Source organism: Neopelma chrysocephalum, unplaced genomic scaffold, assembly GCF_003984885.1.
Source record: "Neopelma chrysocephalum unplaced genomic scaffold, ASM398488v2 Primary Assembly neopelma1_97102, whole genome shotgun sequence".
NCBI classification, from domain to species: domain Eukaryota; kingdom Metazoa; phylum Chordata; class Aves; order Passeriformes; family Pipridae; genus Neopelma; species Neopelma chrysocephalum.
Window position 1 is genome coordinate 5258459 of NW_020925744.1, and position 15275 is coordinate 5273733.

General features: G+C 34.8%; 1 protein-coding gene across 7 annotated transcripts in view; it reads left to right on the plus strand.

The window, feature by feature from the left end:
- The window catches only part of ADAMTS6 (ADAM metallopeptidase with thrombospondin type 1 motif 6), a 155694-nt gene that overhangs the window by 77591 nt on the left and 62828 nt on the right, over nucleotides 1-15275 (plus strand). For all 7 annotated transcript variants that reach the window (XR_003532257.1, XM_027671515.1, XM_027671520.1 and 4 more), the window contains one exon: nucleotides 8359-8500. Coding sequence is in view for 6 of the 7 variants with exons in the window: in XM_027671515.1 (XP_027527316.1) it covers nucleotides 8359-8500 (142 nt within the window). In the remaining variant the exon portion in view is untranslated. The remainder of the gene's footprint in view (nucleotides 1-8358; nucleotides 8501-15275) is intronic.

Sequence of the window (15275 nt, forward strand, 5' to 3'; positions counted from 1 at the left end):
AATATGTTATTCACCAAAATGTGCTCATATCAATGTATCCATTGGTATAGATGGCACATAATGAAGCCTTTGTGTGTTTTAAATCGTGGAATACAAATACATAACTATCAGTTCACTGAAAACAGTTTAATACCAGATTTTTTTAAATGCTGTAAGGTGGACTTTATTGGAGGTAAATGGCAGTTTGTTGGTAGGTTGAGTGTCATCAGCACAATCATTCCTTCAAGAAATAAAGGTTGTTCGGTAATTCTGGCACTTACTGTATTTTAGGAGATGGACTTAAACCAGTCAATTTTCTAACCATGAGACTACTAACCATGACCATTTAATGTTGGTGCTATTCAGGGGAAGAAAACTTCTCATCAGTTACTGTAATAGGTTAAGGCGTTTTGTATCACGCCGCTGAACAGTGCACCCACATGGTTTTATGAACACGTGCATTTAAGATAAGTGTCTAAAATAAATCACATTAAGTCCTCCTTATATATATGTGTGTGTGATACAGGCTTCTCACAATGTAATTTGGTTTTCTAAGTAGATATATATATATGTATATATGTATTTATTTAACACTACTATTATTTAAAGAATATGTGTTTTAGTTTTATTTTATCATTACAAATTACTTATGTTAATTCAGTGCTGTTTCCACTAGTAGTCTTTTTAGTATGCCATTGAAGCCTCATTTTAACTATGACAAAGAATAATTCTGATGGTAAGCTTACAGTTCAGGTATTTTCTTGTAGCATTTGGGAGTGTATTTCTTCATGTCTCATTTACTTCTATTTGTTGCTCTCCTCTGAAAAACTCCATTTCGATCCCGTAATTGTCCTGACCATAAGCTGTCTATTGATGAAGTTATAATTCAACAGATAGCTAAGGAGTCATTTTGTGTTTATGTGTTTAGAGAAGAAATGTGGTAATATTCTGTGGATTGTATTACACTGTAAATATAATAGAGCTAGTCATTTGTTCATAATGTTCCTGCACAGTGTCAAATTTCAAACTGATGAATGCAGTAATCTTTCAGATTTATACTGCCAGTTAAAAACATGTTTATCTTGTGTCTTGTTTCAATTGTGGTTTATTTATTTATTTATTTATTTATTTATTTTATTATTTACTACTAGCATCTCCATTCTTCTTTTCCATTCCCTAGGTTTGATTTTTGGTTAAGTTTCATTTTTAAATCTGTGAGGTGCCAGGGAAATTGCAGCTATATTAGCATAAAGCCAGAAGAGTACTCTGTTGAATCTCTTCCCATAGTTCTAATCTCTTCAGGTTTTTTGAGATACTTTTCTATCATTGCAAGTGTTTGCAATTCTGCTTGAATTACTACCATCTGTGGATTTCATTAAAAAATCATTACTGAAGATACTAAGTGATATTTGAGCTAGAGTAAAACAAAAACCTACACATAGCAGATTCAATAATAAATTATCTTTTAGAATATTTTAGCTGTATTTTTGTAACCTGGAATGTAGATGTTATTTTTTTTTCCAAAGCCACCTTGGATAAACATTATTTTACACATTGTAATTATTATAGATTTTCCAATTGTATAACATACTGTGTTAAATAATTTAATAAGAGTCAAAGATAACTTCTCTTTCATCTACTGATTCCACAATCTGTTTTTAAATATGTCAGATTTCTCATTTATGCTTATTATTGTCTGTGGTTCTGTGGTTCTAATATCCTATAAATGAATTTATACTTTTTTCCCCTAAAGTATTTGATTTGTTGTGTCATAAGGTAGAATAATGAAAATTGTAGGGTTTTTCTCCAATTTCTGCTTTTCTCACCCGCATTTGTGCCATCTCAATGAGAGCAGGAAGCTGGTAGAGTTACACAAGTACCTGCAGGGACAACTGTCAGAAGGCAAGATCACTTCTTTTTACCCATTCACACCTTTCCTTAAAGTAGAACAGCTCTAGGAGCAGATACATTTCAACTGCAGGTAGTGATCAGTTAGTAAGAAGCAAAGAAAAATAAAAAGTTTCATGTGGCAACATTTCCTTGACTGCTTTTATAAGAACAGAATAGTCTGCACCCTGACAGGAAAAAGTATTCTTTAGTTTTTCCTAATATTTCTTCATAACTTAGCAACAGGTGAGGAAAATGTTGACTTAGGGCTATAGAGCCCAAGCTGATAGATGAAGATGATGTCATCTGTGTCTCTAGAGAGATTAGACTCTGCACCCTTTCTTTCAGTTTTCCCTCTAGAAGAGCATCTTCATTCTCAAAACAGCTGGCACAGGACCCAGTAGACTAGAACAAGTAAGACAAGTGGCGTTTTTTTCTGTTGTGAATTAGTATGGCTGGTTTAGGATTCATTTAGCTATGTCTAACAAGAAGGATAGAACATGATGGTGTGAAATGCAGATACCCAAGCAGAAACCTGGGGCTGTGAGTCTGTATGACATATCACAATGCCTGATTTGTCTCTTTGGATCTGGGTAGAAGATTGGCCAGGCCATTGCGGCACCAGGTTAATGCAACTGGAATGAATTTTGATAGAAGCTCATTGTGTGTTCACAGTATTATATGGTAAGGTAGGTTAGTGTAGATTTACTAGTTTACCAGCTTGGGTCACCACCTGCTAGAGCAGTTCTGCACTGAGGAGTAACCATTAAGTATCACTTGGAAGATACAAGTTCAGTGAGGCACTAGCTGGGAAATCAAATTATTTTGCAGGATTGCTGGATGGAGGATGAATATGACTCAAAGGATGACAGTAAGACAAAGCAAAGCTATGTAGTGCTAACAGATCTACCAGAACTCTCAGCAAGGATGGTCAGTCAGCACAGATGCTGAAATGGCCAAAGAAAATATTTTTTTCCTGGGGAAAACATTCCTTGAAGCATATAATAGCTATGTCTGTCAAGCTTATAATAGTTGTTGTCTGTCAAGCTTTTAGGTAGAATGAAAGATTGACTTAATTCAGTTTATCAGCTGAAGTACTTTGCAATGGTTTTAAATTTCACTAACATTGTATGGAACTAATTAAAGAAATACTGACTGAGAATTGAATGCTTGGAGAGCAGTGTCAGAGAACTGTGAGGGGAGTAGAAACCCTTGATATCTCTTCATAGGAGAAATGAACCAACCCTAAAATTATTTTTTGTGACTGAATACCAATTAGTATAAATTTCATTCAATGCAGCGCTTATATATATATATATATATATAATATATATATATAAAACCTGCAAGTTTCATTATATTCAGCATATATTTATACAGTATACCTATAGAGCCATGCAGATACACACCCAGATGTAGATAAGAGAACTTTCTACTTCCAATTCTTTGTTCAGTTACTTCTATGTTTTGTTATAACAAAAACTATGTGATTTCTGGGACCATAGTTCATTTATCTTGTCAGTATCAGATAGGAGAAGGTGTTAGAAGAAGCCAAATGGCCAACTCTGTCTTTCAAAGTCTTGAAGATGGAGGGTAACCAAGAGTCTTTAAACTATTTGAGTAAGATCTATCACAGGAAATTCTTGGAGAGTCTCTACAATTGCCCTACAGCAGGATTTAGATATCAGACTACACCTTTCTCAGTCTGGAAGGGAGCCAAAACTACCTTGGTCCGAGCAAGCCCATGCAGACAATATAAAAAAAGGTATTTCGGTGTTCTGGTCCAGACGTCATCTAACCAAGAATCTTAAACATACAAGTGGATATGCAGGATACATATAGGATACGTTTATATATGCCTCATATGCTATCTATGGCACATTGGCCAGTTCCCTGTACTCCAGAGATGTAAAGTAACTTCTAAAAAAAAGTGTAAGCCAAGGCTAGTTTTGAAAGATCACATCAATCACATAAAAATTTCATATCTTTCTCTACAGATCTACAGCATTATATAGATACACTTTAGATTATAATTTGCTTCTTTTTTCTTTAAAATTTACTAGGATTTTTTTTTTCCTAACAGGTAACTGAATAAAAACCGTGTTCCTCATTTGCTGTAGATTTCTGAAACTTTGAGAATCTTGTGTTTTACTTAAAAAGCTACCTAGTTAAAAGACGACCCAAGCGTTTCTGTGGTCCTGGGGTGGCAGCATGGTTTTGAGTGTTGACTTTGCAAGTATTACTCTGTATCTAGGCCCTTGTGAAGGGCAGAATCATCAGCAGATTTTCATTAACTATTCTATTTGTAGAGTGTTTGATGAAATAAATGATCGGTCCAGTATTTTATAGCTTAGTCTCTCCCAAATTGTTAAGACCAGATTTTGGTAGGGGCATGGTTTTTATAGATGAACCAATTTGACTTAATATGACTGCTGGGTAATTATTCCAATGAATAAAATAATGCTTTAGAACACGGGAAAGTTTGGAGAAAAGTGTGCATTAAAGAAATAGCAAATTACTACCACCAGCAAAAGAAAAATTGAGTGTGATGAAAAGATTGTGCAAAATTAGCGAGTCTTTGCTATGAAATAGCAATAATAAGATGTAGAGTCAGCCTTGCACAAAAGATTGGAAAGAAGTAGATTTTTATCAGGACATGATTGTTGCATCTGAATTTCCCTAACATACAAGCATGTTTTCATTTAGTAATTATATTCAAGTTCATTTTAATTTTAAACATACCACTCCAAATCAGATTTCTGTTATTTATGTCCTGATTCTGCAGATATTTATGTGATTATCTGTAGTCTTGAGCATTCTGCAGAGTTTTTTCATTAATGTCAAGTAAAGCAGCTTTTGTAACCTATACAGAAATATATCCTAGTGCTCTCTGAAAATCAGTTTTTACTTGTAAATATGCAACAAGGATTCTGTTAGGAGCCTTACATGTAAATAATTCATGGTTTTATTAATATGTATATGTAAAAATGCTCTATGTTTATTGTTAATAATTTTTACTATTGCTTTTTCATTATATGGGTAATTTGGTATCAGAATTAGATAAAACTTATAATATTTATAATTAATTTAATTTATCATCATTGAATATGGCTTTCTTTATAGTCCACATCATTATTACGGATGAAGCTATTCTGTAGCATTCAAAATCTATTTTCAGAACCAGTGTTCTGGTATATTTTGTTCAACCATTGAAGGAGTTGTGTTATACAATGTAAGTTGCTGAGATATTTGGGAATGGATACTGCAATAGGAACATAATCCCTGAGATATCTACATCCGTGGTTCTTGCTTTTTCTCTTTTTTGACCTTGGATACAACAGTGATATTTGTGCAGAGGTTTTGCGTTGTTCAGTCTGTAAAGATTTAGAAACATTTAATCCCTGGTTGCTGTTAATTTAGTTGAGCACTTAGCAGTGACAGCGTGTCTGAGATCTTAAGCTTCTATAGAATGTTTTAGTATCCTTGATACCCTTCCAAAGAGAAGAATAATTTGCTATTCTGTATTAAAATACAAAAAAATATTTAAATTATATTGTAGAGTGTTTTGAAATGATCTCTGGAGACACTACACTGGAATACTGGGATGAAATAACATCAAGCTTAGCTATTTTATAATCAAGTTCCACTATTGTCCCATAAAATGTCATGAAATCAATGACAGATTAGGAGAATGCTGAAGTCTTTGAGCACTAGTAGTATCTTGCAGAGTAATAGACTGTAAGGATCAGTTTGAGATCATCTTATTTGTATTTCAGATTCTAAAGATTTGTCTACCCTGTGTTCAGAAATGTAAATGCTCTGCAGGGATATCCTGTAGATTTTTTGACTTGGTGTATGCTTCCTGTGTATGATAAAATCACAAAGCACAAAAGTAATTGTGAGTAGAAGTTTTCTAAAATTGGTGATCTGAAGGTTATTTGGGCATTCTTTTCCTATCTTTTTTTACATGTACACAGATGGCTTTTTTTCACTTCCGTAGGCCTGACTGATAGTAACTATTAGATCTCTGTTTATGGAGTGCTCCAAAACTATTATTCTCCTTGGACCCTTTTGGTTCATTCCCCTAGAGTTACTGAAATTTTTTTTCTCAACTCTCTGAGTTTTGCTTTGGTGGAGCAAAGAGAAAGAGAGGAGAAGAAGAAGGATATAGACTCAAGAGTATTGCACCATTCCGAAGTCTTGTAAAAGTTTTCTGGAAAGGTTGTATGGTCCTTGCTCCGGATTCATCCTTTGCACAGCTTTGGTCAGACCTTTCATAACTAATGGAAAGTCTCTGGTTTTATTAATGCGTTTATAACACATACCATTTCTTTTCCAGGATACTTCAGTTCACACAATACAGTATCAGGGATCAGTTTTGTTCAGCTACTTGGGATAAATAATAGAACTGAAACAGAAGGAAAAAGAGAAAGATTTTCAGTCTAGAGTCTATGATATAATGTAGCTAAAAAGTAAATGACTTCTCTGTATTGATTTTCTCACTTTTTTGCTACTACAATAATATTTAATTATGGTGAGAATCCTGTTATTAGAGCAGAAGAGTTGTATTTTTGTATTTAGTACAAGGATTTTTGACTTACATTTCTGCAATTTCATGTCTTGTGGAGTGGGTATAGACTTTAATTTACAAGGTTTGGTGAATTCAAAGGTTTAGAACTGATCGCAATTTGCAGTGATCTTTTGAACTCTGCACTATTGGAAATCTATGAAAATGTTCCCATAATATGGCAATACTAGCTCAAGCTGATGCCAAATCCTAAACTTCTCACTGCTTGTTTAAGCAAATATTCTATCTGCAGTTTATTCCAGACATTACAGAAAAATCAGATTGTATTTGAGTTATTTTCATACTGGAATTACTAACATGTACTCCTCATACACACAAAATACAATACTGAAATATTTCAAAAGAATGAAGGAAGTTTTCCCAACTTCTGCTATTAGAATATATATATCTACTTGCAGTAATTATGTGGAATAAAGGGGAAAATACATTTTTTTTTTTATGCCAGAACCACACAGATTCAGGGAAGTTTTGAAGGTAGATTTTAGCTGACAGGATATGTGGGTGTGGTTGTGTGTGCAGGTAAATCGCACTGAATTCCTTGGAATTAGTCACCAAATACCGTATTTTTTCAGTATTTACCTGGTTCTTGCGATAGTTACTGCTTGCTGCCTTCTGAAATGGTTGGCAGTTGTTTGTTTCTTTGTTTTTCCAAAGGATCTTTTGTAGTATTTCAAAGACTTGAATAAAGTAGGGTTAAAATGAGAACATAAAATGTGTAGTTACGAGAGGCTTTTTTTGCCCTGTTTTTATCTGCAGATGAAAACTATAGAAAATTGGAAATCTCAAAAAAAACAGTGTAGAACATTTACTTCTGAAATTATGTTCCTTTGGCAAGGTGCATGGAAAAGATTTGGGAAAAAACAGAACATAAGTGCTGGCAAAATTGGTAGGAATGTCGGAAAAATATTTTAAGTGTTGGCATAAGAATTCTTCCAAAATCCTTGCTTATTCACAAGTGAAATGAAAGTAAAAAAGCATCTGTCCTCTTTTATGCACACTGACCAAGTAAAACTGAATAATTATATTTAGTAAAATGCAAAGTTTTCTAAACAGAACTCCATCTGCATTTGGCTTTCTCTGTTCTTTATTCCACTGTAGTAAAATATTGTGGTTGAATATGGGCATATTTTGGAAAAAAATCATCCACTGAACAAAATATAAAAGAAGAAAATACTGAAGTTTTCAAAGATGATTGTGTCTTGGTTCTAACATGAATTTTTGAAGACTAAATATTATTAATACAGTAGAAAAGATCTTGGATTCATAGAAATTTTTTCACTCACTCTAGTGTAGGCATATTTGAAGATCCTGCAGAATATTTACCACTGTAACCGTTTTCGTCAGTCAAATGGAAGAAAAACTTGCATATTGAGGTCCTAATCCTATAAACATTTTGTCATGTTGAAACTCAAATGTGTTTTATTTTTACATAAACTAATTGAGCTGCTCATATCTATAAAATTGGGCTTAGCTGTTTGGAGGATCAGAAGGATCATTATTAATTGTAAACTGAATTTCTTGGATTTGCTTGATTTGTTTATTTTTCATTCTATGACCAAATATAGTTGTTCTTCAGTGAAAACAAATAGGAATCCTAAACCAAAATGAAAATCAGTCTTGTGTGGCTCAGAAATTATCACATTTTTAAAAAGTATCATTTATGAAATTATTTCATAATCTAAAATAAGAATTTTTGTTAATAATAATGATGAAAAATTAATTTCTTAATTACTTCTAAATATTTTTCCTTGTTACTATGGGTGTACCATCTTACTGTTTGTTTATTGTAATCCTACTTGTTTCACACCCAGTGCTGTTAAAAGTAAGAACTAGATACATAATATCATTACAGTGATTTACAGTCAGTAGAATTCCTAATTGATTTGGTCCTTTATGTTGAACAGTTCGGGCCGTGGTACTTGCCTTGATAATGAGCCTCCCAAGCGTGACTTTCTTTATCCAGCTGTGGCCCCAGGTCAGGTGTATGATGCTGATGAACAGTGTCGCTTCCAGTATGGAGCAACATCTCGCCAATGTAAATATGGGGTAAGAAGTCTTAATCCTTATGCTGAGTGTTCTTCTTAGTAATTTGTATATATTCTTTTATAACATAAATCTTTAGTTAGTTGTGGTAGGGGGTTACAGATTTCCAGTAGCATGTCTGGTGCCATTATTCATGAGCAAAGGGTTCATTTTAATCCTTATGCTGCATCTTTTGCTTGAGTCATTTTTGTGTACTGTACACTAAAATGTGTGGGTAACAATGAGCTGGGAAAGGCGTTCTTTGATTATAGGGAAAAAAAGAGCCCAGCCCACACAATCCTGCTCCTTGTAAAGTGTAATAGAGAATTTTCCCTGATTTCAGTTAATTGAGATCAGGTTCCTGTTGTAATAAGCTTGAAATATGAAATCTGTTGTGTTGGCTTTAACCTTTCAATATAAAGCTACATTTTGAAGTTACTTTTTTACTTGTGTTAATTGGTCAGATCTGATTTTATTTTCTTGTTTGATGATTTTGTTCCTTTTTTCCCCTGACACAGAGTTTATTGTTTCTCACATTATTCAGATATCTTTTTGGAAAGATGAATTATGGTTATGGGAGCAGAGGAACATGAAGCTAGATAGCTGAATATAATACTGAATAGCAAAGTACTAGCAAAGATTTGTCTTCAAGTACCACTGTGCAATAGTTAAGGTAAATAAATTTATGGTAGAAATAAAAACCTGCACATGTAGGTCATGTGTTATACTCACTCAAAATCTTACAGCCCAAAGTATGTAGTTAAAGGATGCATTCTGCTGTGATTGTTATCAAATAGTCAGCTGAGACTGCACTAAGTAAACCTTGAGAATATATCTTGTGGTTTAAAAGTAAATAGTTTTAAAGGTTTTTAATTTTTAGATTCTTCAAATAAAAGAATGCAATAATACACAGAAAGTCTGTTTGTAATATCTTTAGGGTGATAAATGCAGTATTATTCTTGGGATGCCTCTTTGGCAGATTGCATTGTGGAAAGGATTTAAAAGCTATGTAGCTGGCTGACTAGCTCATTGGGTCTTCTACTCTTGATTCCTCATGAAGCCTCTTTTGGCCTTTATTGTTCCTATGTAAGTTCTCACTTCCCATCACTGTTCTTTAATGGCCCTATTTCCCGTCCCTTCATCTAAGTAATACCTTCTTTAAAATTTTCTTTTTTCTTACAAATTTTCACCATACTCACTCTTTTATTTACAGACTAAGGAAGTCTGCAGGTATTTAATCCATGATTTATAGCACAGCCTTTGGAGATGTATTGTATTTTAAATTAAACTGGAAAGTTCATAATGTGCAAAACCTGGCTTTTCCACATACATATGGGTTTCTTTAAACACCAGTGAACTGTGCAACCATTGTTGCGATGATCATGCTGCACAGTACACATTCTTAAACCAGTTCCTAAACCACAAATAATTGGAAGTAATGAAGATGTGTAGGTAATCTTGGCTTTCTGCCTTCTGCTTGCCTTTTTTTTTTAAGGCCTTTTTTTGAAATTCCCTTAGAGTTACAGAAAAGAGGACAACCCTTAATTGAGGCAATGGTTAAATGAAGTTATGTCTTCATTACCAGTGCTCTGAATTGATACAGGGTATTGTGTTCCATCAGTGTGCTATCAATGTGAGCATAACTTCTAAGTGTCTTGGAAAGAAACCCACCCTATTTTTTATAATAGTATTCAGACTGCGTATATTAATGAATAAATTGTTGTGGAAGTCTGGTAATATCCACTCTTAAGAAATAATATGCATATAAAATAGTACCTACATTTAAAAATATTATCCACCATGGCCATAATGCTCTGAATATGTGACCATGATGATTATTATCATACAGATTTGAAGTGATAATTTTGAAGGGAGGGGAAAGATTGGAAGATTGTACTGCAGATGGAAAATATCTACTTAAGAAAGACTTATTCATATATGAAAGGGTTTTAGGACTGAATAATGGAACTAGATCTAAATACCAGGACAAACTACGTTGAATACTCTTGTGAACTCTTTTATTATCAAAAGTAAACAATCAGTGCTTTGGATATTTCTTTTCAATGTACTACTCACATGGAGATGCCATTAATAATTCACTGATCTTTTTCAAGCAGACATGTGCAACTATGGATGGAAAAACATAGTGAAAAATCACTATTCAACATTGAACATAGTTTGTATGCTAACTCCTTTCTAGCACTTCTTATAGCTCTTTTTTTTTGAAGTGTCTGGTAGAACAGGTTTTCTGTCATGGAATATAGTGACCCAGAAGGAAATAAATTCTAAATCAAAGGGAAATCGCAGAGAAAATTGCTTGCTTTTTTTCTCTCATTTTTGACCTTTACTGATTTGCGATGGCAAGACATGACAAAAGAAACAGTTGAACTCTCAAAGGTAAAAAATCTACAAGTCTCCTTTGGGCTGCGATGTACATGTTCATATAATTGGTGTTTTTAACGTTATTTGGAAAATCTTCACATTCTTTTTTTTTTGGAATACTGCCACAATCTTACTAACCTTCAGAAAAATTACCTCTTTCAACCATCTAGCTTTAATATTAATTTGTGTTCCTTACCTTTTCTCCTATATTTCCTCATCCATTCCCTGTGGATGTTTAGTTTAACTGTTTGTTACTTTTGATCATAGATCATGTCCTAGTTCTGCAATGACTTTTGCACAGCTAAAGTTGAAGCTGTTCTTACTTAGGAAATTGAAGTTAATTACATGGAGAGGTGTTTGACCAGTTAAAGCATCAGAACTCAATTACTAAAGGGACTTCAAGTTTCTGCTTTTCTGTATGTTTGTTTACTGACAAAAGAGACAATTTGGCATAAAAAGGAGCTTCTTCATAGTTGGTCTGATGCTATTTTAAGGACTAGGTCTAATTAGACTGTTTAGTCACATACTGACAGAACTTTCCCAACAAAACCATAGTGGCCATTGGTCAAATATTTCTGTGTTGTTCAGCACATTGTCAGACACTAATTCAAAGTGATGCTTTGGATATTTGAGCTGAAAAAATAAAACTACACAGTAGCAAGTAGACAGTGATCTTTCTAATGTTACATTTACATTGTTCTTTATACTATACTTTCCACCATTTCTAATACAGAGACAATTTTACAGAATTTGGGTGAAAAAATAGATACTTTGAATAAAGAAGTGAAAGGCAACGTCTCAAGCTATTTAAAATATTTCATTTTTAGGATATATTTTCAGATTCAGGAGACCCTTGAATTTACGACTTACAGTGAGCCAAATAGTAATGGTGGAAATTTCACCATATCATACTGACGCATATCTTTTTCCTAAAAGCAATGTATGCTTTCAGGTATCTGTTTGGAATCACTGCAGTGGAAGTTTTGAGGTTGTTAGAAACAGTGCTAATTCCTGTTCAGTTATGTAGCTATGGGATACACTACATCTAGGATGATGCAGTGTGGATTTTCTTCTGCTGATTGTCAAGTGTGTCTCAGTTCTTTACTCTGTCTGTATGTCAGTTACTCTGGTAGTTCAGAACCTTTTTCAATCCTTTTGTTTAGGTGACTGTAAGAACTTTATAATTGTCTTTTTACCTCCTTATCCTTTGAGTATCTGCCTAGTAACAGTTGGCTGTTGGCTGTCTCTGGGTTAACTGAGAATTCCAGTCTTGACTTTCAGTGTGTCTGCTTTTGAGTTTAAATAATAACTGGAATATGCCTGACTGTAACTTACTGATTTTGTGGTTCAAAATAATGCTTTGCTCTAGAGCTGGTCCCTGTATTCTTAGGACTGAGGCTAAAACCTCAGACATTTTAAAAGCAGTTAATACTTTATGCATATGGTTGATATTGCTGTCTTGCATTTTACAGTCTGTGAAGCTGCTGGCTGCTAGTAACAGGTTTCAGAGATAGTAGCTTACAATTATTTGGTCTATTCTTTTGCATTTTATGCTTTTCCACCAGCATTGGTCAGCTGACTTTCAAATCCAGGAGACCAAACACATTACTATACACTATGGTTCTACAATATTTCTACTAGGGCAAAATAGTCTGAATTGTAATCGGGTGATAAAAATTTTAATATTCATGAATCAAACTGTCACTTTTTAAATTAAATACTGGTGTGGTTTACTCCAGTTAAATAAAGAAAGGTATTAAGCTTAATGCAGGTGTTTTATAGGAAGGTAGAAGCATATTCTGGAAGCTGGGTTTTTTTTCGCAAGGAGAGGCAGAGAAGCTGTCGGTGTATCTTTGTACCAGAGATACCAGTTTCCTTTGGTTCCATCACCAGTTGATACTATGGCCAAAAACTTCCATTCAGTTGAATCTGTGTATAATACTTAGTCATCATCATCAAGACTAGGCTTCGCGAACGAAGATTTGGGAAAGGTCTCTACCCACATTTGCTACAAGCACGCTGGTGGCTAAAAAGGCCAATACGAGACAGGCACATCTGGTTGCAAAAGGCACAGCAGAAAGACTACTTAGATGGTAAATTCTCCAGGGCACGATTCTTTCTGCGTTGTCTTTTCTCCTCAAGAGTGATCCTGCGTGCTTTCTCAAAGGCATCAGCAGCGTTATAGATAGTGTGTCTCCAGGCCTTCCGATTAGAGGCCAGAGTAGACCAGTTATGATGATCAATATGGCCAAGGCTGAGATGTTGTTTCAGGGAGTCCTTGTATCTTCTCTTTGGGGCTCCTCTTATGCGGCAACCGGTGGCAAGTTCACCATAAAGCAGGATCTTAGGGAGGCGGTGGTCCTTCATATTTCAGACGTGCCCTGCCCAGCACAGCTGTGTTCTCAGCAATATGGCCTCAATAGTTGTGATTGCTGCCTGTTCAAGAACAGATGTATTGGTCACATAATCTGACCAGTGGATGTTTAGGATTGTACAGAGGCAGCGTTGATGGAAGCGTTCCAGGAGTCGCAGGTGGTGGCGGTAGATGACCCATGATTCAGATCCACATAAGAGAGTAGACAGCACAATGGCTCTGTAAACACTGATCTTTGTACTTTTCTTCAAGTGTTTATTTTGCCAAACTCTTTTATGAAGCTTTCCGAAGGCACTGTATGCCTTTCCTAACCTGTTGTCTATCTCTCCGTCAATCTTACCATCCGAGGAGATGAGGCTGCCTAGGTAATTAAACTGCTGGACTGATTCGAGCTCTGATTGGCCAATGGTGATGTGGGGGGTGATGGGGGACTTCCTGAGGTGCAGGTTGATAGAGGACTTCTGTCTTCTTTAAGCTGACTTCCAGCCCAAAAAACTCAGCAGGATGTTAAACGCTGCCCACGCTAAGACCTTAAACCACCTTGTCTGGGAGCTGCTCTATGCTGATGATGCCGCCCTTGTGGCCCACACAGAAGGAGCTCTGCAGCATATAATACTTAGTAACTCAACATAAAGTGCCTTTTTTTTTTGACCCCAACTTCATATATCATACCATGGCTATGTTGTTTATACGTGGTGTTAGCCAAGCATAAGTAGTTTGATTGCATGGATTTATATTGCATGACTTACAAAATGGTATTAAAAGTATATGTAGATGAAGCGAAGAATTGAAGACTCTGGTATTATACTCTGTCATTTTAATCAACCTTTCCTTTTTTTTTATTTCGTAAAGTCTGGCTAGTCAATTGAAAAACCTCTCATCATTGCTGTGCGGGCCTTTGGTGTTACAAATGATTAAAATGTTGAGTTTTTCTTACATAAGGACTCAGAGGATTGTGTTGTAATTAACTGAATTTTGTTCCCTCTTTTTTCTAAGATTATGATGTGAATAGCCAAGGGAAAACCCAGAAATTTTTCTCTGTCTGAATCCTAAAGTAGTTTTACATTCTTTTTTTCATAAATTAGGACTATCTTGTCTATAAACCCCCTTCTTTTCTCTTTGCCTTTGTCTTTGTTTTTCTCTTTCTCTCTCTTTCACAAGAGATACAAATGTTAACACCTCTGTGCCTGCATCTTACAAAAGCTGTTAAAAAGATGAAAGGAGAAGCTGGTGATCAAAGCAGGAGGAATGCATTAGATGATAGTAGAAGCAATAATGAGATTCCATATAGTGGAGTGCTGTTTGAATAAAGATGGGTAGGTTGCATGGGTTTGAAAGGGAAGATGGTACTTGGAGGTGATTGACCTTGTGGGGCTCCTGTAGTTTCTGTAAGGTTCAGATAAGCACCCAATATTTAGGAAAGAATGTCGGTAACATAATATGAAGGTAAGATTTAAGCTTTGGATTCTATTTCACATTCTTTCAGCATGTTGTGATTCATAACATGCTGCACCACTTAATGAGCATTTGGTAGTAGAGCACTAAAATGATAACTTTTGGGTGCTTATCTGAACAAAACCTTGAACCTTCTGAAGTTCACCTGTAATCAGTGTCTTCTAGTTTTAGTCATGTTGTCAGCAGTATTTCAGCAATGAGGCTGAAAATACTCTATGTTGATGCTTTTCAGGTCTGAACTGGAAGTTACAATTCAGGCTAATGATTTTTATGCTCTATTTTAGCAATTGCTCATCAAGAGGTGCAGCATATTATGGATTAAACATGCTGAAGTAACATACAAACCTAATTAAGATTTTAAAATTTTATGAACAAAAGGTGAACCTCCCAAATTATTGTAGTTTAGTATGCATTGTGAATGTATTTCCCATCTTATTTTTTAAAATATTATGGGCCAAATTGCTAACTTTTGTTGGAGGCTTTCAAGTGTTGAAAGCATTAAGAACAGCACACAATTTGATCTTTGCTCATATTACTGAGTTGTCATTGTGCTGTATTGTAACCAATTAGGATGATTATGATCTAGGA